The sequence below is a fragment of the Bubalus bubalis genome, chromosome 20 (genome assembly GCF_019923935.1).
Source record: "Bubalus bubalis isolate 160015118507 breed Murrah chromosome 20, NDDB_SH_1, whole genome shotgun sequence".
Lineage (NCBI taxonomy): Eukaryota > Metazoa > Chordata > Mammalia > Artiodactyla > Bovidae > Bubalus > Bubalus bubalis.
In genome coordinates this window covers 42,707,077-42,729,861 of record NC_059176.1, presented here as the reverse complement: position 1 = coordinate 42,729,861, position 22,785 = coordinate 42,707,077, and the positions used below count along the sequence as shown (strand labels likewise).

General features: G+C 42.1%; 1 protein-coding gene across 1 annotated transcript in view; it reads right to left on the bottom strand.

Moving 5' to 3' along the window:
• TRPM1 (transient receptor potential cation channel subfamily M member 1) overlaps positions 1 to 22,785 on the bottom strand; it is a 76,111-nt gene that overhangs the window by 24,222 nt on the left and 29,104 nt on the right. Inside the window, exons 11-19 of the mRNA XM_045163764.1 lie at positions 20,265 to 20,438; positions 19,965 to 20,099; positions 19,063 to 19,113; positions 15,082 to 15,222; positions 13,983 to 14,012; positions 9,017 to 9,309; positions 7,242 to 7,470; positions 1,659 to 1,781; positions 942 to 1,073 (exon numbers count right to left, since the gene is read on the bottom strand). Of these exons, the coding sequence (XP_045019699.1) occupies positions 942 to 1,073; positions 1,659 to 1,781; positions 7,242 to 7,470; positions 9,017 to 9,309; positions 13,983 to 14,012; positions 15,082 to 15,222; positions 19,063 to 19,113; positions 19,965 to 20,099; positions 20,265 to 20,438 (1,308 nt within the window). The remainder of the gene's footprint in view (positions 1 to 941; positions 1,074 to 1,658; positions 1,782 to 7,241; positions 7,471 to 9,016; positions 9,310 to 13,982; positions 14,013 to 15,081; positions 15,223 to 19,062; positions 19,114 to 19,964; positions 20,100 to 20,264; positions 20,439 to 22,785) is intronic.

The window sequence follows — 22,785 nt, the reverse complement described above, 5'->3', positions numbered from 1 at the left end:
GTGCCCTCATAGAGCCGTCCAGACAGTGGCCACAGATAGGGCTGGATGAGAGTATGTGGCCACAGTTCGGAGACCTTGATTTGTTCCTCAAATCCAGGACTTCATGCTTTGGATTCAACTCCACTTTGAGTGATCCCATCAGTCTTCTGAAAAATGGCATTTGTGAGCTTGCTGTCTCAATATGAGTCATCTTTGTTCATTGTTGGACTAAAACTGTATTTTCCTAAGTGTGTATTACTATAAGACATTTGAAAAATCCTTCTTCTTAAGGAAATAGAATATGATTATTTGGCTTTATGAAATGGTATATTTGGTCTAGAATGATCACATTCCTGTATATAAATATTATCTATCTAGGTCCAATTTAGTTGAAGATCTGACTTAGTCCCACTTCATGTGCATAATTCATTTTAATCCACTGATTTTTTTTAACTTTTTATTTTACATTGGAGTGTAGCTGATTAATAATGTTGTGATAGTTTCAGGTAAACATCAAAGGGACTTGGCCATACATATACATGTATCCATGCTCCTCCAAACTCCCCTCCCATCCAGGCTGCCATGAAAAATTGAGCAGAATTTTCCCTGTGCTATACAGTAGGTCTTTTTTGGTTATTCATTTTAAATATAGCAGTGTGTATATGTCCATCCCAAACTCCCTAACTATCCCTTCCCCCCATCCTTCCCCTCTGGTAACCATAAGTCTGTTTTTTAAGTCTGTGGATCTCTTTCTGTTTTGTAAGTAAGGTCATTTGTATCATTTCTTTCTAGATTCTGCATATTAGGGATGTTATACAATTTAATTGAGGATCTTAGTTAGTCTCACTTCTATTTGCATAATTCATCTTAATCCATTGATTTTTTTTAAAGCACTTTTTTGAAGAAGAAGAATCATTCTTCTTGATTCTCACACATCTAAAACATGCTAAGGGAGGCCTTACTGTGTAAAACCAGAACTTGACGATGGGGGCATTGTAGAATTCACAGATCTTGGTCCCAATGGGGACACTTCGTTGCTTTTTGTGTTCGTTCTCTTCGTCCCCCTTTCTGGAGCTGGCATCTGCATTCGCGTCCTGAAAACAGAGCAGAGCACATGGCAAGCAGGCTGCCAGATGGGAAACTCCCGGGACCCTAGCCCCACAATCAACAGACAGGCACCTTCCCAAATCAAGGATTATAAAAATGTTCTATATTCTTTTTCTTTTGACATATTATTGTGATTTATTAATAATTGAATTTTTCCAATGGCTAATGACAGAAAACAACAAAATTCTGTAAAGCAATTATCCTTCAATAAAAAATAAATTAAAAAAAAAGAACGATACTGGATGCTTGGGGCTGGTGCACTGGGACGACCCAGAGGGATGGAATGGGGAGGGAGGAGGGAGGAGGGTTCAGGATGGGGAACACATGTATACCTGTGGCGGATTCATTTTGATATTTGGCAAAACTAATACAGTTATGTAAAGTTTAAAAAAAAAAAAAAGACATAAAAGATTTGAATAGACATTTCACCAGTGAAGGTATAAGGAAAACAAATAAATACATTAACGATGTTCAACCTCAAATGTTCTGTATTCCTTCAGTGTCTAAATTCACGGCAAGAGAAATAGCAACCATTTTGAAGATGAGGGTTGATGGTCGGGGGTATCACTGACCATATTCTCCTCTTCTTTTTCTTTGCCGTCCTCATTTTCCTTGGATGTCTGATAGGAGAAGTCATCATAGGTGCGAAAGTCCAAAAACAAGATGGTTGGGGGGAGAAGAATCCCCATGATAACCTAGGTATGATGAGAAAAGTGGATTTTTAAGCTATGAGAACTCTTGAAAATTTTCCCAGTATAGGTAAAATTTTAAATGACGAGCTTTAGCATTCCTCAGTAAGCTTGCAGCCCTGTCTCTGTTCTGATGGTCTGTGGCTTATTCGGTTTGGTTATGGATAGAACTGCAGACACTGAGAAATGTGAACAACCAACACATTGTTCAAGATGAACAGCAAGCAGGATGGTGTGGAATCCTAACTTAAAAAGTGAAGATCTTATATTGAGTTTCAAAGCAGCTAATTTTTAAAGTAAAATATAGTAAGTAAAAATTAATTAATTAGACCAAAATATTTTAAATAGAAATAACTTAGATGTAAATGTGAATATATGGGCCAAGAGTTGGAAGACGAAAGTGACTCCTGAAAGAAGGATTTGTGGATGTACTTAGTGCCATTGAGCTGTATAGTTAGATAAGGCTAAAATAGTATGTTTTATATTATGTGACTTTTGTCACAATAATAAAAAACATTAAAAAACAAAAAAAGAAAAAAAAACCCAAAGGTTTTCTGAAGAAGTAGGAATTCTGCCTCAAGAATGTAATATAGAAATCCTGATTTCTGTATTACAGATTCTGATTTACCAGTCCTCATACTCAATCATGTGTGTTGATTCTGTAAAATAAACAAATTGGTTCTGTTCTTCTGGGAAAACAAGAAAGAAGAACCTAACATGGGCTCAGCCTAGACAGCAAAAGCATCGCCTAACCTATAGACGAAGAGCTCTGTCATTTTTTAAAAAAACACGTTTCTGTTTTTATTTTTTAAGTTTTTAGCCATGCTGGGCAGCATGTGGGATTTTAGTTCTCTGTCCAGGGATCAAACCCCCAGCCCCTGTATTGGAATTGTGGAGTTTTGACCACTGGACCACCAGGGAAGTCCACTCTTGCCATATTTATCAGTGCTATGCTGTGTGTCTCCAATACTGAGCTGTTTCCAATGTTAAGTCCTAATTTTTAAAAAAAATTTCTCCTCAGCCATCCATTATTAAGAACAACACAAAGGGGCTATTTCTATCATATACTAAAAATTATATTATAAAACACTAATACTTAAAATAGTGTAGTACAGGTACATGAAGAGACCAAACAATGGAGCAGAATGGAAGAATCCAGAAAAAGATTCAAATACACTAAGGTCATTACTTGTGAGACAAACACCACATCCAATGGGAGGAGTAAAGATGACTATTTAATGCACGGTATTGAGAATCTGTGTGATCATCTATAAAATAATTACTTTGGATCCGTATCTCACATAATCACTAGAATAACTCTGTCTAGCTCAATAATTTCATGAAAGAAAATAGGGGAGGGGGATGCATAGAGAGACGATTAAACAACTAAGAATCATCACATGAGAATTCTTTCATAAATGGAGGAGAAAGCCTTTCTAATGATGCTCCCGAATCAAGACACAATCAAAGCAAAGATCAATAGATTTCGTACTTAAATCACAAACTTCTGCACAGCAAAAACACATCACCACCACAGTAAAAAACAACTCATGGGAAATATACTTGCAGCTCTTGACACAGGCAAAGGACGAATCTTTCTAATTAGAAAAGGTCTCCTAGACGTCCAGAAGGAAACTTCTAACAACCCACAAAAAAATGGGCAAAAGCAGTAAACTTAGGGACATTTGTATTTATAGCAAATGGGTTTATTTTCACTCATAAGAGATATTCAGGGACTTTTCGGGTGGTCCAGTGGTTTGATCCCTGGTCAGGGAACTAAGATCCCACGTGCAGCGTGGCCAAAAATAAAATAACAATAAAGAAACTGATAGCATCTTTAAAAAAAAGGGCGGGGTGGGGGGGAAGACATTCAAAGAAACTATGCAAAGATCTCATTTTTTACCATTAGATTGTAAAAATTCCAGTGTGTGTTCACACACCATATTGGTGGGATTGTGGGAAAACTCTCTGCACAATGGCAGGGGGGGACACTTCCACAGAAGGAAAGGCTATCAAGATCACAAGTCCATATCCCCATGGGGCCAACAGCCCCCCTTCTGGATGTTCACCTAGCAGACATGTGAGGCACAATGTGTGTCCAAGAGCAGCCATGGTGGCCATGAGGGTAGCACCCCCAGGGGTGAGTGACTTGCACTCGGGACTGGCCTGAGCTGTGAGAGTCACTGTAAAGGAAAACGGGAAGCAGGTAAGAACGCAGGAATGTTCTATGTCGTAATACAGAAAGAGTTCCCAGAGAAGCAGAAAGAAGGTACGTAACAACGACTATGTCAACCTTTGTGAAAAAGAAAAACAGTAAGTATATTTAATTCACCACGAAAAGAAAAGACAGTATTCATATTAGCTTTACATATGGAAATATACACAAGAAACAAATATCAGTGGTTGCCACTGGGTGGAATAGGCCACATGGGGGACAGGAGTTAGCAGAGAGACTTGTCACACTTTTAAACACTTTCATTTTTATTTTTTTGATGTGCACCATTTTCAAAGTCTTTATTGAATGTGTTACAATATTGCTTTTGTATTATGTTTTGGTTTTTGGGCCCAGAGGCATGTGGAATCTTAGCTCCTTAACCAGGGATGGAACCAGGGATTGAACCCACACTTGAAAGGTGAAGTCTTAACCACTGGACTGCCAGGGAAGTCCCATAAACAGTTTTAATTTTTTAATATGTGCATATGATATGAACAAGTCAAAGAATTAAATTAAAAAAAAATCCTGGCTTTACAATAATTACATATTTATGTTGCAAATTAAAAATGCTTTGAAGGAAATTTGATGCTTACAAATATTTATACCTATGGATAGACATTATATCCAAAAAAAAAAAAGCATTAGATTAAAAAAAGAAAAGGAAGAGATTGCAAAACACCCACCAAATCTCAAACTTAGTACAGAAAAAAAATATAGACTATCTCATTAATGATATTTTTCCATTTGAAAACATTTTGTACCTACTGGTTTAAATCAACATATTATTAAAATTAACTTCAGGACTTCCCAGGTGGTCCAGGGGCTAAAAATCCATGCTCCCAATGCAGGAGGCTCAGGTTTTCTCCCTGGTCAGGGAACTAGATTCCACATGCTGCAACTAAAAGGTCCCACATGCCTCAGTGAAGACTGGAGATCCTGCATGCTGAACTAAGACCCGGTGCTGCCAAATAAACAAATAAGCTTTAAAAGTTAACTTCAACTGTTTCTTTTTTATTTTTTACAATGTACTTGAAAAACTTTTTATAGCTATTAAAAATCTTTTTGTAATGGGAATATTTAAAGTTTAAATTTAAATTTAAAGCACATATGTGCTTTATTTCTGTTGGACAGTGCTGCTGAAGACAATACAGTTTAATCTCACTTTTTAAATTCTGGCATGTTTAAAAATTACTTTTTAGTATATATATTCAACTACTTTTTTTTTTTTCAGCTGTTCCAGGTAGCATGTGGAATCTTAGATCCCGACCGGGGATTGAACCAGTGCCCTCTGCATTGGGAACCTAAAGTCTTAACCACTGGACCACCAGGGAAGTCCTGGTGAACTTTTAGTACATATGTACCCTGTTTGTTTATGGGTTAAAGAGCTGGAACATATGGACCTGCAGACTTGATCACAGAGTGGACTTGGAGGTGTTCCTCTGCCTTTCTTATCTTCTGCCACTTTGCAGCTGCATGCTGAGGCTGGACCAGACCTTGTTTGTTTGTTTGTTTGTTTGTTTTAATTGAAGTATAGTTGATTTACAATATTGGGTTTAATTTCTGCTGTACAGAAAATTGACTCTGTTATACTTATATTCTTTTTCATATTCTTTTCCATCATGATTTATTACAGAATATTGAATATAGTTCCTTGAGCTATACAGTGGGACCTTGTTGCTTATACATACTATATAAGCTAGTTTGCATCTGCTAATTCCAAACTCCCAATCCTTCCCTCACCCACCAGCCCATCCCCCTTGGCAACCACAAGTCTGTTCTCTATGTCTGTGAGTCTGTTTCTGGTTCGTAGATATGTTCAGTATAGAGGTTCTTCAATAAACTAAAAATAAAGTTGCCAACTGATTCAGCAGGCCCACTCCTGGCCATATATCTGAACAAAACTATAATTCAAAAAGATACATACACCCCAATGTTTGTTCATTGCAGCACTATTAACAATAGCCAGGACATGGAAGCAACACAAACATCCATCAACAAAAAAATGGATAAAGAAGATGTAGTACATATATACAATGGAATACTATTCAGCCATAAAAAAGAATGAAATAATGCCATTTACAGCAACATGAATGAACCTAGAGATTACATGGGCTGCTCTGGTGTCTCATCAGTAAAGAATCTGCCTGCAACACAGGAAACGTGGGTTCTATCCCTGGGTTGGGAAAATCCAATGGTGAAGGAAATGGCAACCTGCTCCAGTATTCTTGCCTGGGAAATCCTATGGACAGAGAAACCTGGTGAGCTACAGCTGTAGCCACAGCTACAGCTACAGGGAACTATGCTCAAAAACCTATAATGGAAGAGGACATAAAAAAGGAATATGCTGCTGCTGCTGCTACGTCGCTTCAGTCGTGTCCGACTCTGCGACCCCAGAGACGGCAGGCCACCAGGCTCCCCCGTCCCTGGGATTCTCCAGGCAAGAACACTGGAGTGGGTTGCCAAAGTACTTGCTATCATTTTATTATTATTTTTCATTGAAATATAGTTGATTTACAATGTTGTGTTAGTTTCAGGTATACAGTGAAGTGAATCAGTTATATTAGTTTCAGGTATACAGTGAAGTGAATCAGTTATATAACTAATATACATATATATATATATATATATATATATATATAACTGATTCACTTCGCTGTATACCTGAAGCTAACATATATATATATATAACTGATTCACTTCCCTGTATACCTGAAACTAACATATATATATATATATATATCTGATTCACTTCGCTGTATACCTGAAACTAACATATATATAGATAACTGATTCACTTCGCTGTATACCTGAAACTAACACAACATTGTAAATCAACTATATTTCAATGAAAAATAATAATAAAATGATAGCAAGTACTTTCAGAGTCATAAGGCAATCTATAGACACAGAGCTCAGGTGCCTGCCTTAGTGGTGAGTGGATGGCCAGGGGTGCACAACTCGTTAGAGTGGACTCCATGCCCACAAGCTAGTCTTGCTGCAGATTGGGCTCTGGTGTTAGACCACCCGTGTTTAGGTGCTGCCCTTCACCTTACAGCTGGGATCCTAGGTGAGTCCCTTTATCTCAAAGGTTCAGGTTCTCCATCTGTAAGGCAAGGATTGCCACAGGGTCTCCCTCCTGGGGTTGTTCAGAGTCATGGATGAAATAATCCACAGAAAGTGTTTAGCTCAGCCAGGCAGAGAGTCAGAGCCCACAGGTGTCACTTGACACTACATAGCCACGTCACAGGTACCTTCAGGCCAGGGTTCTTCCTCATCCGCAGCCTCCCCATCCACATGTCCGTCAGTAGCATCTGGCTGCAGGTGTGGGCGATGAAGTCCCGGTGTTTGGCCGCCACAGCCAGTTTCAGGCAGGTTGAATTGCTCCAGTTTTTCAGCTCGTATGTCAGTAGTTTCATGGCGATCTGCTCATCGTGCTTGTAGGACTGGTCCAGGAGCTCCACAGCCAGCTGGCCAAAGTCTCTGCCGAGATACAGACGGGAGCAGGTGAGGCAATGGCAGCCACACACTTTGTTAGAGAGCCGTGTCCATGGGGACATCACGGAGCCACAGGACACAGAGTCCGTGACTCCCTGTCCTCTCCCAACAGGGAGCTCCCGGGACGTCCCCAGGGGGACAGCCAGGGGCCAGGGTCCATGCTCAGCCATGTCGGAGGCTGACTTCCGGAGGCCCCATGAGGACAAGTTGGCAGATTAATAAGTCTGGGGAGCCCTGGCTTAGAGAAAGAAGTGTGTCCACGCTTTCATGAGTGTTACCTCCAGGTGCCCCACCGAATTCTCACAGGGAAGACAGGAGGAGAATCCCCTCATGCTGCCAGCCTGGGGAGGGTCCATTCTGAACTATGCCCAGAGCACTCTGTTCTTCCTAACAAAGCCTGCCCTGGGGAAAACTAGTTAACCAGAGTTCAACCTATTGATGTTTTATCAGAGCCTGACTGAGCTGAGGGTAGGGAAATACCTAGCTCCAGCCCCCTGTAGCCATTCTGTCCAACTGTCCTTGGGAAGATCAAGTCCAAGGGCATAGATTCACTAAGGCTGTACTCTTCTGAATGTGTTTCCTTATGAAAATCAGTTTTGTTGTCTTTGCATTTAAATTGTATTTCCCAGAAAAAGAATCATGGACATAGAGAACACAGCAGTGATTACCAACTGGAACTGAGGAAGGGAGGGGGTGGGTAGTTGAAGTTAGCAGATGTAAGCTTTTTTATATAGGATGGATAAATAACAAGGTCCTACTGTATAGCACAGGGAACTATATTCAGTATCCTATGATAAACTATAATAGAAAAGAATATAAAAAAGAATCACATATATATATGTATACACTTTGTTGTACAGCAGAAATTAACACAACATTGTAAATCAGCTATATTTCAATAAAGATATACTATCTAAAATTGTTTTCCCACAAATATCATGTATTAATGCATATATGTGGACTCTAGAAAAATGGTATAGTTGATCTTATTTGCAAAGCAGAAATAGAGACACAGATATAGAGAAAAAATGTATAGATGCCAAGGAGGAAGGGAGGGTGAGATGAATCAGGAGATTGGGGTTGACATATATACACAAATAGGTATAAAATAGATAACTAATGAGAACCTACTGTACAGCACAGGGAACTCTACTCAGAGCTCTATGGTAACCTGAATGGGAAGTAAATCCATAAAAGACTGGATACACGTATAAGTGTAACTGATTCTCTTTGCTATAAAGCAGAAAGTAACATAATATTGTGAAGCAACTATACTCCCATAAAAATTAATTAATGAAAAATTGCATTTCCATAGTTTGCACAAGAAGACAGTCAACAAAAACAACGACAGTCCAGAAACGCCTCAGAAAGACAGAGGAAATATATTGACACAATGGACAAAGCATAGATGAACAAGCTTTAAATGTGATGATACTTAACTGAGAACCACATTTGCCACCCTTCCTGGAAAAGGGGTGGTTCTCAGGACAACCAGGTCTCCCTGAGCTCTACATTCCCTCCAGACACTCACTTTGAGTTGTTGTCCAGGTCCTGGGAGATGTCGTCCACCAGCTCGCTCTCGGAGGACTCGTGGGCCATGGACTTGTAGAGCTTGCATGCCACCAGGGCCTTGGCCATGCTCTCCTCCCCCCGCTGCCAGAGGAAGACCGCCATCTTTTGGCGTTTCATCAGCACAGCCCACACCATCAGCTCGTGGAAGGGGTACTGGAATCGACTCACGGCCGGGTCGTCCACATCAATGTCCAACTCCTCCTCCTTTTTCTTTTTCTTCTTTTTCTTCCCTTTGGCTGGCAGCTCGTCATCCTGAGGGGAGAGAAACACCCTTACCGTGGTCCTGCCAGTAAAGGGTTTCAGGACCAACTGGAAGAAGGGAAACCTCGCTGTCTGCAGGAACAGAGAGACTTCTTAAGTACATCTGTGTGTCCACCCATCTCATGAATTCTTGTGAAAAGGTGCACATGTTTATTATGAGAAGTAAACCATTGAAAATCAAATGAGCTGAAAAGGCATACTACTGTTTGAAGTTTATACTCCTTAGTTGGCAGGTTTGTTTGTTTGTTTGGTTTTTTCCAGAAGCCTCTAAAAATTGAAGAGAAGCTGCAAAACTGAAAACAAAGAAAACACTTCAATCCAAATCCCCCCATGGGAGAGATAAAGCCCAAAAGTGATTTCCTGAGGGATGTCTTTAAATACCAACACTCTGAACCAGAGATTAATAGGAAAAATGTAGAAGGAGGTAGAGGAAAATTATCTTGGTTTTCTACCAATGGTTTGGGCTTCCCAGGTGGCTCAGTGGTAAAGAATCCACCTGCCAATGCAGGAGATGCAGGAGACAGGGGTTTGATCTTTGGATTGGGAAGATCCCCTGGAGGAGGAAATGGCAATTCACTCCAGTATTCTTGGTTGAAGAATCCAATGGACAGAGGAGCCTGAAGGCCTACAGTCCACGTGATCTCAAAGAATCGGACACGACTGAGTATGCACACACGTCTACCAATAGTTTAAGCAAGCAGGAGTTCTATTTTGAACGAGATTTGTCTTCTCATGTATGTGTTATAAATGGAAGGCCAATGCTTTCCATTTCCAAGGGATTATGAGGGGTCATCCTAATAATAGAGCAGGATCCTAAAGGAAGGCATTCATGACTGGAAGAACTGGTAGTGAAACATGCATGTGGCATGGAATCATTCAGAAAACTAAGATCATGGCATCTGGTCCCATCACTTCATGGCAAATAGATGGGGAAACAATCGAAACAGTGACAGACTTTATTTTGGGGGGTTCCAAGATCACTGACGATGGTGACTGCAGCCATGAAATTAAAAGACACTTGCTCCTTGGAAGAAAAGCTATGACCAACCTAGACAGCCTATTAAAAAGCAGAGATATTTCCTTGCCAACAAAGGTCCATCTAGTTAAAGCTATGGTTTTTCCAGTAGTCATGTGTGGATGTGAGAGTTGAACTATAAAGAAAGCTGAGTGTGAAAGAATTGATGCTTTTGAACTGTGGTGTTGGAGAATACTCTTGGGAGTCCCTTGGTCTGCAAGGAGATCCAACCAGTCAATCTTAAAGGAAATCAGTCCTGAATATTCATTGGAAAGACTGATGCTGAAGCTGAAACTCCAGTACTTTGGCCACCTGACTCATTTGAAAAGACCCTGATGCTGGAAAAGATTGAGGGCAGGAGGCGAAGAAAACGACAGAGGATGAGATGGTTGGATGGCATCACCGACTTGATGGACATGAGTTTGAGTAACCTCCAGGAGTTGGTGAAGGACAGGGAAGCCTGGTGTGCTGCAGTCCATGGGATCACGAAGAGTTGGACATGACTGAGTGACTAAAGTGAACTGAACAGACTATTCCAGGCTGAGGACCCAGTACCCAATAGGATAATAGAAATGGATCTCAGCTCTTTTGCAAATAGCTTTCTCATCAGTGACCTTCTTTTATTCTCACACTGATCCTGAGAGGTTGTTAATGTCTTCTAGTCAGTCAGATGAGGAAGCTGTGGCTTAAAGTCTGAATAATTTGCCCACATTCACATGAGGCTGGGCATGGGGTGGAAAAGGGGGTGGAGCCTGAGTCTTCAATTCTTGTGGCAAGTAGTTCATGACTAAACCAAGTTTTATAACTTCATTATGAGGTGTTCTGATGTTTTTATTTAAACTATCATATCTTGCCTTGAATTTAAATGTTTTTGTTCTAATTTGTCCCAGTAAAACTACAGTTTCAGTCACTTAGGGAATATTGAAATTAAAAAAGAAACGTAGCTTTATTCTCAAGATTATATCAAGTCAAATAAAAATCCACTAAGGACTAATGAAATATTGTAAAACAGAAAGCTTTTTTTTTTTTTTTGCTACACTACAAAACATTCAGGACCTTAGTCCCCTGACCAGGGATCAAACCTATGCCCCCTGTGGTCCTGAACAGAAACCCAGTTAATCCTACCTTTCCATAGTATGTTATTAAAATATTTATTGTATGCAACTTCTCATAAAATAATTTTAATATTGCTATAGACAGAAAATAACCAACAAAGGGTTCATTTCCCTAAAGTGCATTAACAGACACAAAGCAACAAGTAAAAGAGAAGCAACCCAATAAAATAACAAAAGATATGAACTGGAAGTTAAGAAGAAATGAATCCATCCACAATCACAAATAACAGTAAGAGCCTCTAAACACAGCTCAGTCAGAAATTAACTTGAAAATATTAGTACATATAGAAGCAAATTGAATAATAAAATTACTAAATTTGATCTGACAGCATGCTGAAAGCGAAAGTCATTCAGTCCTGTCTGACTCTTTGTGAACCCATGGATTATACAGTCCAGGGAATTCTCCAGGCCAGAATTCTGGAGTGGGTAGTCTTTCCCTTCTCCAGGGGATCTTCCCAACCCAGGGATCGCGCCCAGGTCTCCTGCAGAGAAGTACATAATTGTGCCCAACAAACTGAGAAAATACATTTGTTTCCACACATATGGATCATTAACAAAATTCCACCTGGCATTATTCCCCAATTCTTTTGAGATTTTCAATCTCAACAAGTTCTACTGCTGCTGCTAAGTCGCTTCAGTTGTGTCCGACTCTGTGCGACCCCATAGACGGCAGTCCACCAGGCTCCCCCGTCCCTGGGATTCTCCAGGCAAGAACACTGGAGTGGGTTGCCATTTCCTTCTCCAATGCATGAAAGTGAAAAGTGAAAGTGAAGTCGCTCAGTCGTGCCTGACTCTTAGCGACTCCATGGACTGGCGCCTACCAGGCTACTCCATCCATGGGATTTTCCAGGCAAGAGTACTGAAGTGGGGTGCCATTGCCTTGGAAATCATACAGTCTACACCCAAAGAGTAATACTAGAAATCAATGAGACTAAGATAACCACAATAACAAAAGTCTGTATCTAGGCAACTTAAAATATGCTTATAAATAACTCTTGGATTAAGGAGGAAATTATAAACTGTTTAGAAATGAATATCAATAAAAGTTCTACTTACCGAAACCTGTAGGATACCATGAAAAACAATGCTCAGATAAAAATGTATACTCTTCATGAATTTATTGAAATACAAGGAAGATTGAAAATGGGCAAACACTTTCAAATTGAGTCAATAAAAATAACACAATAACCCCAAACAAAGTGTATGGAAGGAATGAATACAAATTAAAATATATTAATAAAATATAAAACAGGAAAAAAGAAAGTTGTTGAATTAAGCAAAAACACCAATGAAATCCAAAGACAGGTATGGTTAAGAAGAAAGGGAGAAGATATTAAAAAAAAAACTGGAACAAGAAATGGCACACAACTAAAGATACTGAGTAGACTGCAAAAATTAAAATACTCTGTAAAGGTTTATGGGGCTTCCCAGGTGGCTCAGTGGTAAAGAATCCCCCTGCCAATGCAGGAGACATGGTTTCAATCCCTGGGTCAGGAAGATCCCCTGGAGAAGAAAATGGCAACCCACTCCAGTATTCTTGTCTGGGAAATCTCATGGACAGAGGAGCCTGGCAGGCTACAGTCCATGGGATCACAAAGAGTAGGACCCAACTGAGAGACTAAACAACAACAAAGATTTACACCAGTGAACCTGAAAGTCTAGATGAAGTAAATTGTTTTCTATGAAAATAGAACTGACCAAAGCTGACTCCAGAAAATAGAAAGCCTCGATGAACTCCTACTATAAAAGTTATTACTAAGGTGGTGAAAAATGGGCCTCTCACAGCAAGACTGGACAGGCTATTATATAGGAGAGTTCCACCAAGGCTTCACTCAGCAGATAAACCCTATGTGATACAACCAATCTGAGACGCTAAGGGATTATGCAACACTGACTTTCATAATCCTTCTAGTTATGCTGAAGGTCAGTATCAACTGTGAACAAGAATCAAAACCTTCTACCCTGAATCCATATAGAAATTGGAATGCTACTTAACTCTTGAATTTATTTGAGAAGAATCTTTATAATAGTCTTAATATTGTGTTATGGTACTTCTTCTACTCATTTATGTATTTTCACATCTAATGATTTGTTCTTAAGTTCCCTTGTTAGGTTATTTCTGGATATTTTTGTCCCATTTTGAGGAAACTTTGTTGATTTTCCTGGACTTTCTAGATACAAAATATTTTTCTGCCAATAATAATTTCCTCCTCCTTTTATATATTCTTCCTTTATTTATGTTTTCATGTGGTAAAATTTCCAGAACACTTTTAAAAACCAGAGGGGATAATGATGCCAACAATAATGGGTGAGCTTGATTTATTCTTGATTTTAATAAAAGTCAGTTGGGTGGCTTTACCTTTTAAAAAAATTTCTATGACCTTTGAATATAATCTGACTAAATCATCCAAGTAAATCTTGGTGTGTGGTGAAGTGGATTTATTCATGGAAAACAAATTCAATCAGTTTTATGTTAAATACAAAATGAAGAGGCTCCATGATACCATGAAACCACTGGAACAAGTCCTACTTACTTCCATTCCCAGAAGTTTGAGAGCTTTCGGCTGCATAATGAAAAGGGAGGGAAAAAAATTCAATGGAATCAGATAACTGAAGTTACAATACTGTGAGTTGTACATTATTGATATCGCTAGTAGATTGATAATAGATTAAGAAGTACTTTGGGTAGGGAGGTTCAAGAGGAAAGGAACATATACATATACCTATGGTGGATTAGTGTTGATATATGGCAGAAACATTGTACTGTAATATTGTAAAGCAATTAATACTGTACAACACAATATTATAAAGTAATTATCCTCCAATTAAAAATAAATAAAATTTTAAAAGTACTTTGTATAATTAATAATGAAGGACAAACCTAAGGAAAGCATTTGTCCTTCACAGTTAATGATATAAAGTACTCTTCTTTCTATTAAAATCTATTTTCCTTTCCTCTGCTTCTGTCAGCCCAGGTCAGGTAAGGAGAGAGACATGCAGACATGGGATCCCCACCCCAGGGAGAACCAGAGAAGTTCACCCACAGAAACGCAGACACAGAGCTATGGGGCTCTGAGTGGGGCGAGAGGAGGTCTTCATGGGAGGTCTCACACATGAGCTGGGCATGAGATACACATGGGATTTTGAAGTGGGGAGACGCGGCTGACACATTAGTAGAGTTTGTTCTGAAACTGGTACATGGTCACCCACAACAGGGTGTGGATAATGAGGGAGAGCCTTAGACGCTTCGATCATGAGCTTGACAGTGATTCCTCAGGCACTGGGGAGCCTTGGGAGTTTGTGAGCAAGGAATGCCCCATCAGGTTCCTCATTTGGGAGGATCAGGGTGGTTCCAGCGGTAGGATGCATGGAAGAAAACAGAGACAAAGGATCACAGGAGGAAGACAGTTGTGGACAAAGGATGGGGAAGGCTCAAGTGCTGGGCTGTGGGCCCGATGTGTGGAGGGAAGAAATGATGCTTCACACCGAGAGCCACTGCAGGAGGATTGGAAGATGTGTGGGAGAATGGGGTGATGAGCTTGGGTTTGAACAGGCTGAGTTACTGTGGAGGTGAGCAAAGAACCATGTGTGACCCCGGGAACCACAGAAGACTGTGTGTCCACTGAGCTCTACCCTCTTGGGTCCAAACAGGTTGTTGTAGAGGGTCCGGAAGCTCTTGCGCGTGTAGTTGCAGCGGTAGGCACCACCCATGAGGTACTCCAGTACGAGCCCAATGTCTATGAGGCTGATGTGGTAGTCAGGAGGAAGGTTACCCTGTAAGGAAAGGAGCCATGTCTCAGGCCCTGCGAGAAGGTACCTGCGGCCTGGACTGCATCACACACATTGGCGTCGTGACCATCCCTGTTGGTGATGTGGGTGTTAACAGAAGCAATGGGGCATCAAACAATCTTCTATCTGTTACCACAGGATGGAGGGAGATAAGAGGGTGAACCATGTTCCAGAAAGTGGGTTAAACTTCCCCATGAGATTAGTTAGAAACCCACATGGCTATAGGGGAGAGGCCTGGGCATGTCTGTGGGCTTGGACAGAACGACCAGTAATGTGCATTTAAACATAAAGGAAAGAGGGACCTTCCCAGTGGTCCAGAGGTTGAGACTCTGCCTTCCACTGCAGGAGGCACCAGTTTAGTCCCTGATCTGGAAACTGAGGTCCCACATGTAACAGAGTGAGGCCAAAAAATAAAAATAAAGAATATATATATATATATATATATATAAAGAATGTATGTGTATGTATAACTGCATCAGTTTGCTGTACAGCAGAAAATAACACAACATTGTAAATTAACTATACTTCAACAAAAAATTGATTAAGGGAAAAAACCATTGAGGACAGATGGTGTAGCTGGTACAAGCCTTCCTTGATGTGAGTAGATTTGCCCTGTTGAGAAGGTGCTTTGACAGCTGCTTGCAGGGGAGAAGGTGCCTTCAGGGGCTGGTGTCCAGATTTTCTACAGAAGGTGGGCGTGAGCACATGATGAGCAGGAGGACTCTGTGAAGGGTAGGGGGAGGACGGGACACTCCTGGGACTGGGACCTTTCTGGAGAAACCTCCACATGGTGCCCCAGGATTTTCTGAGGGACTCTGAAGGTTTCAGTAAGAACACAATCTCCCTGAGGTGGCTGGGAGTTGGTGAAGGGGCAGAGTTCTGCTGCACAATGGATGAGGCTGTGTTAAGATGAAGGCAGGGTGTGGGCAGAAGGGAGAGGGACTGAGGGCATCCATGCACCTGTAAACCAGTCACTCATGCCCCTGGGCAGCTGGCTGATCCAGGAGGCAGAGCTGACCTATCCGTTATAAGGATGCTATGCTATGTGCTATTTCTGGCTTAGTTAACTTCCTGCAGCTGAAATGATGGCGGAAACCTGGGGTCCATCCCATGGAGACTCTGTTGTTGTTATTTAGTCACTAGTCATGTTTGACTCTTTGCGACTCCCTGGACTGCAGCCCACCAGGCTTCTCTGTCCATAGGATTCTCCAGGCAAGAATACTGGAGTGGTTGCCATTTCCTTCCCACTCACGGAGACTACACTTTTTGAATGTCCTCCTTTTGTACGGGGACCTCATCCTTCACTCAGGCTTTGCAAGTTTGTTCAGCCCTCATCGTGATACTTGATCAAGTCAGGGATTTCACATGAGGGGACAAGATACAGCTCTGCCTCTGTGAGCTTGTTGTTTGTGGCAGGGGAGGGGGTTAAGGGCCAAGCCACCAAATCTCAACACAGCAGCATGTTCAGACCCCCACTCTGCCTGGGTGGGCAGGTGAGAAAGGGCTTCCTGGGGAGGGTGACACTGAGGCAGAGCAGGGGCTGCTGCAGCCAAGGGCAGAGAGCACTGCAGATATGACCATGCTCGGCCCCAGGACAGAACACATGAGCGTGTGGTGGACCGTATGGTGGGCATCTGATGGGCCCAGTGGATGCAAGTGTCTTAGATTGGAGCCTTAACTTCATGAGATGTGAGAGGCTTTCAAGTGGGGGCATCCTATGTCTGGGGAGGGCGGGAGGAGAATGATTGAAACCACTTAGGTGAGACCCAGGTGGTTGGGTCTATACTTGAGTAGCAGTGGCTTTTGACTCTCAGCGCTTCCCAAATTAAGAAATCTGGGAAAGTGGGAAACAAGGGCATGGCAGTCCCTGGTCCCTCTTGGTTCCCAGACCCAGTGATTCTGCTCTGATCCAATGAGCATTTGTGAGATAGGCTGGGACCAGGGACCCTTCGCTGCAATCCTTGCACCTGGACACACCTCTCCTTGAACAACAAAATACAAAGGAACTGTATGGGACTAAAAATAATCGTATGCATGTGCAGTTGGGGCAAATTCTGGACCCAAAAGATACAAAGAGACCAAAAATTACAACTACCTCTTTTGAGAAGCCTGGGGCAAAAGCAGGATACTGCCCTCTTCATATAGCACCATGGTTTTTCCAGTGGTCATGTATGGATGTGAGAGTTGGACAGTGAAGAAAGCTGAGTGCCAAAGAATTGATGCTTTTGAACTGTGGTGTTGGAGAAGACTTTTGAGAGTCCCTTGGACTGCAAGGAGATCCAACCAGTCCATTCTAAAGGAGATCAGCCCTGAGTGTTCTTTGGAAGGAATGATGCTAACGCTGAAACTCCAGTATTTGGCCACCTCATGCGAAGAGTTGACTCATTGGAAAAGACTCTGATGCTGGGAGGGATTGGGGGCAGGAGGAAAGGGGACGACAGAGGATGAAATGGCTGGATGGCATCACCAACTCGACGGACGTGAGTTTGAGTGAACTCCGGGAGATGGTGATGGACAGGGAAGCCTAGTGTGCTGCAATTCATGGGGTCGCAAAGAGTCGGACACAACTGAGCGACTGAACTGAACTGAACTGAAGAGGTGAGCAAACCACCTAAGTCACCCTTCCAGCCCGACCCTGGACACACACCTACTCTCACTCCACTGCCTAAGGAACCAGCTTGCCCTTCCTCAGGGAGCAAGCAAGGGAAACTGTTGTTTGTTCTCACTCCCCATTGCTGCAGCAAGAACCCCAATAAAGCCTCACCTGAATTACTTGTCTGGCCTCTAGTCGATCTCTATTGATTGGGGAAGTTCAAGAAGCCAGGTTGGTAACATTTGAAGAAAAAGCCACATTCTCACATCAGTAGAATCAGATACCTGTTTGAAGTCTGACCAGTCTTTCTGGGACTCTGACTGAGGGCCCTTTTCTCCCGTTTGAGTTGTTCCCTCCTGCTCAGAACACGAACACCCGTCCTGCACTCCTCATGCCAGGCGTTGCATTCTGGCCTCATGAATCATTCTATGTTAACCTGGTCTGATCCTCCAGCCTGTGGCGGGCAACAGGACCCCAGAAACTCCACGACAGAACAGGGAGTAGATGGGATCCTACAAGACTGTAAGGGGTTTAGTGCTGGAAATGATGATGGGGCCATGAAGTGGAGGTGTCTATCACTGTCTAATGAGGAAACAGGGCCCAGAACTGTTGCATGGGACACACAGAATGACATGAGGCCTGTCCTGCTAGGACTTCTGGAAAGAGGAACAGGGAAGGAGTGAGGGCAAATCTGAAACCTGTAGAGCATGGGGGCCCTGGGCAGCAGAGAGGAACTTGCTATCCTCCCCCACCTCCACCCCTGGCTGGGGCCAACCTACCACCAAACAGTCATTTAGCGCAAGCTGATTGTGTGTGGGATGAACACCACACTTGAAGAAGATGACATTTGAAAAAAGTAAACTCTTTTTATGGAGAGAGGAATTCATGATTTCTTATGCCTCCAATAAAATGACACCACATTTGGAAATTTTAAAATTGCTTTAGAAAATGTCTTATTGAAAAAAAAAAAAAAGAAAGAAAATGTCTTATTGAAAGAAGTCAACAGGTAAAGGACTAGAGAACAGCAGACTGAGACTTGCCTGGTGGTCCAAGGGTTACGACACCAAACTCCCAATGCAGGGGGCACAGGTTCAATCCCTCATCAGGGAATTAGACCCCACATGCTGCATGGCATGCAGCCAAAAATTAAATAAATAAAACAAATAACGCTTGAAATCGCTCATTCAAAATATATATATAAACAAAAGCAAAGACAAAAAGAGAAGACTGACCTTTTTTACATCCCTCACCAGCAAATGAAGTGTATTGGGTGGACCCAGTCTCTGAAAGAGAAGCATTCAGCCATATTAAATATGTTTTTCTCTTCAACTCTTAGAGCAAAATCCGACTCTATAGAATGAATGAATTTGTGAAAGCTGGGATGTCATCCACTATCAGCCTATGTCTTTTACAACACAGGACTGGTCGTGGGTAAGAAGTATCCCGCACGTTCAAAAATATGTTGAATACCATTCAAATTATTTTAAAGAGAATCTCACAGGACACCATATCGTCTTAAAAGTTCACCAAGTTTTAGCAAGCAACCTCTCAGGACCACTTCTACGTCTTAAAATTTTAGAACAGGAGAGGGAATGTACATCTCAAAATTCATATGGTGAGAATACAAGCCAAGAGGATTTCATCCAAACACTGTGATTCTCATATCAGGCGCTCCTTGTTATGCAAACTCAGTTTTCCATTTTTATCAAAGCCTCATAAAAAGTGGTAGTCCCCAGGAACAAATGACTGCTTACCCCAGGAACTTTTCACTCTGCTAATGACTCCAGGAGCTGGACTCTTCCTTTGTAGAAACTTGTCCTCATGCACCATCTCTGAATTAATGGTACAGATGGGGCGGGGGGCTGGGTAGCCTGGCAGAGGTGGGTGAGAATGGGACCCTCGCGGAGCCCACTGGTCAGGCGAGAACACTGGCCCTTAAATGATTCATGCTTAGACACTCCGTCATGTCCGATTCTTTGCAACCCCTAGGACTGTAGCCCACCAGGCTCCTCTGTCCCTGGGATTCTTCAGGCAAGAATAGCCGAGTGGGTTGCCATTTCCCTCTCTCTTCCACTAAAGCCGTGTTCTGATGGGGCCAGCTTCCCTCCACTCTCCCTCCTTCACAATCACTCACTGTGTTATAAAGCTCTTCCAGCCTCGGGATGGTGAGAAAGTGTTGCATGTTGACTCCATTTTCAATCAGGAGCTTCACAAAGTCCACACGGTCTAAGACCAGTGCGTCCAGCATGGCCTGCTCCAGAGCATTCACCTGCATGAGCCCAGGAGAGGGGCGTGAGTACCTGGGGGGTGCTGGGTAGGGGCAAGTTCACAGGGCAGCTGAGGAGGCAGCAAGAACTGGACCTTCCCCTCGAGGAGGGTGACTGGCTCCGAAGACCTGTGAGCCCAAGAAAGGGACCAGAGCCGTCCCACCTACCCAGTTCAGCAGCTCAAGCTTCCGGGGGTCAGTTTCTTCCTCTACCTCCTCCTTCACCTTCCCTTTCTTCTTGCCTTTTCCTTTTCCTCTTCCTGCCTTGGTGGTCGCAGCGGGCGGCTTCTTCTCCTTCTCCGTGGCCTTGCTATCTGTTGGGGGCGCCAGGCTTCCCAGGGGCTGCAGTTCAAGCAGGCAGGGTTGGGAAAGGGATTAAAGCTTCCCCTTGTCCCAGGACCAGTGTCTCCCCTCTGCATGTACATGTGCGCACACACACACACACACACACACACGTCCAGGTACACAGGAGTGCACACATGCATGCACGGATACACAGGCACACACAGGTGCAAGCATGAGCACACAGACTCAGACATGCACACAGGCAACACAGGCACACATACTTGTGAGCACACACACACACACACACACTTAGCTGTCACAGGCCAGGCTGTCTGGTGGCAAAGACCCTGATCTCGTGACCCTCTATTACTTAAATGCTTGAAGTACATTCATGTACTTTTAAGTGGCTGTTTCAGTTGATGTGTGTTTTAGTCCAAAGGAAAGCGTGCTGAGAGGTAAATTCAAAGGCACCAAAAGAAGTGTCTGTGGAAAGTGATGGAAACGAGAGAAAACAATTGTGAGGGGCCGGAGATGACAGGTGAAACCAAAGATGCTTGTGTGGAGAGAAGCCTGGGCTGAGGTCTCCTGGGTGTAACTGACAGGCACATGTTTCCAGAGAAACAAGGGCCTTTGAAAGATACTACAAGAAAGGGAATTCCACTCAATGAACAGTAATAAAAGAATAGATAGTCTTGATGATGAAAGGAATATGCTAAGAAGAAAAGAGAATCAATTAGAAATGCAAGGGAGGGGCTTCCCAGGTGGATCTGTGATAAAGAATCTGCCTGCCAATGTAGGAGATACAGGTTTGATCCCTCGTCCAGGAAGATCCCACATGCCGCAGAGCAACTAACCCCATGTGCCCCAACTACTGAGCCTGTGCTCACAGCCCGTCCTCCACAACAAGAGAAAGCACTGTAATGAGAAGGCTGTGCACCACAGCTAGAGAGTAGCCCCCACATGCTGCAACTAGAGAAAGTCGACGTGCAGCAGTGAAGACCCAACACACTCAACAATCCATAAATATATAAATTATTCTTTAAAAAAGAAATGCAAGGGAAAGCAAACATCTATCTATTCAAATAAGGCAAGGTCCAAATTTAATTTAAATTTTGCATAATTTAAACAATGGATGGACTGTAAGAACCTTCATGCTTGTTGTGTTTTCCTTTGTATGGCCCTGGTGACTCACCCAGGGCTACCTTTCTTTCTCTTTGAGTTCAGCTGTAATGTTAGGCTCAGCTGTGAACAATCTGTACAGAATCACAGTAAAATCTGCTGGTTTTTCCATTTTTAGAATTAACATAAAGACCTAGTATGGAGGATGGAGGAGGGCGAAATGAGTAAAGATTATCGAAAGGTACAAACTCCCAGTTATAAAATAAATGCCATGGGATGTCATGTACAACATGGTGACTACAGTTGATAATTCTGTGTTGTATATTTGAAAGTTGCTAAGACAGTAGATCTTAAGAGTTCTCATCACAAGAAAAAAAATTGTAACTGTGTGTGGTGACAGATGGTAATTAGATTGTAGTGATTTCATAATATACACATATTGAATCATTATATTGTATACCTAAAACTAATATGTCATATGCCAATTATATCTCAATTAAATACAAAATATAAACAAGGACCTAATATATAGCACAGGGAACTATATTCAATGTCTTGTAATATGCATTAAATCTTCCCTGGTGGCTCAGCAGTAAAGAACCTGCCTGCCAGTGCAGGAGATATGGGTTCAATTGCTGGGGCAGGAAAATTCCCTGGAGAAGGAAATGGCAACCCACTCCAGTATTCTTGCCTGGGAAGTCTCACGGACAGAGGAGCCTGATGGGCTATGGGCTACGGCCCATGGGGTCACAAATAGTCGGACACTACTGAGCGACTAAACTATAAAAGCAACAAATAAGTATTAATGGAAAAGAATCTTAAGAAAAATGAATACAGATCTATACAAATGTACAACTGAATCACTTTGCTGTACACACGAAACTAACAAAACATTGTAAGTCAACCATGCTTCAATTTAAAAAATAAAGAAAAAAATATGTATGTCTTAAATGAGAATTACACTAGGAATTTGTTTGAAGCTTGTCCCTCCTTCATTGAGAATATAAAATATATTTGATCATAAATAAATATATACCATAATGAGATACTACTACTTATTAAAGAAGCTAAAATTTTTTAAAAACCTGCCAGTGCCAAGAAACCCTCTTACATTGCTCATGAGAATGTAAAATGCTATAGCTCCCTTGGAAAGCAGAACACGGGGACAGTTGAGGGGCTTTCGGAGGTGGGCGTGAGGGCTCTGCTTTTCATGGCATGCTCTCATTTGTTATTTGCTTTTCAAACCATATTTATGCATTCACTGAATAATAGAAAGCAAAGAACA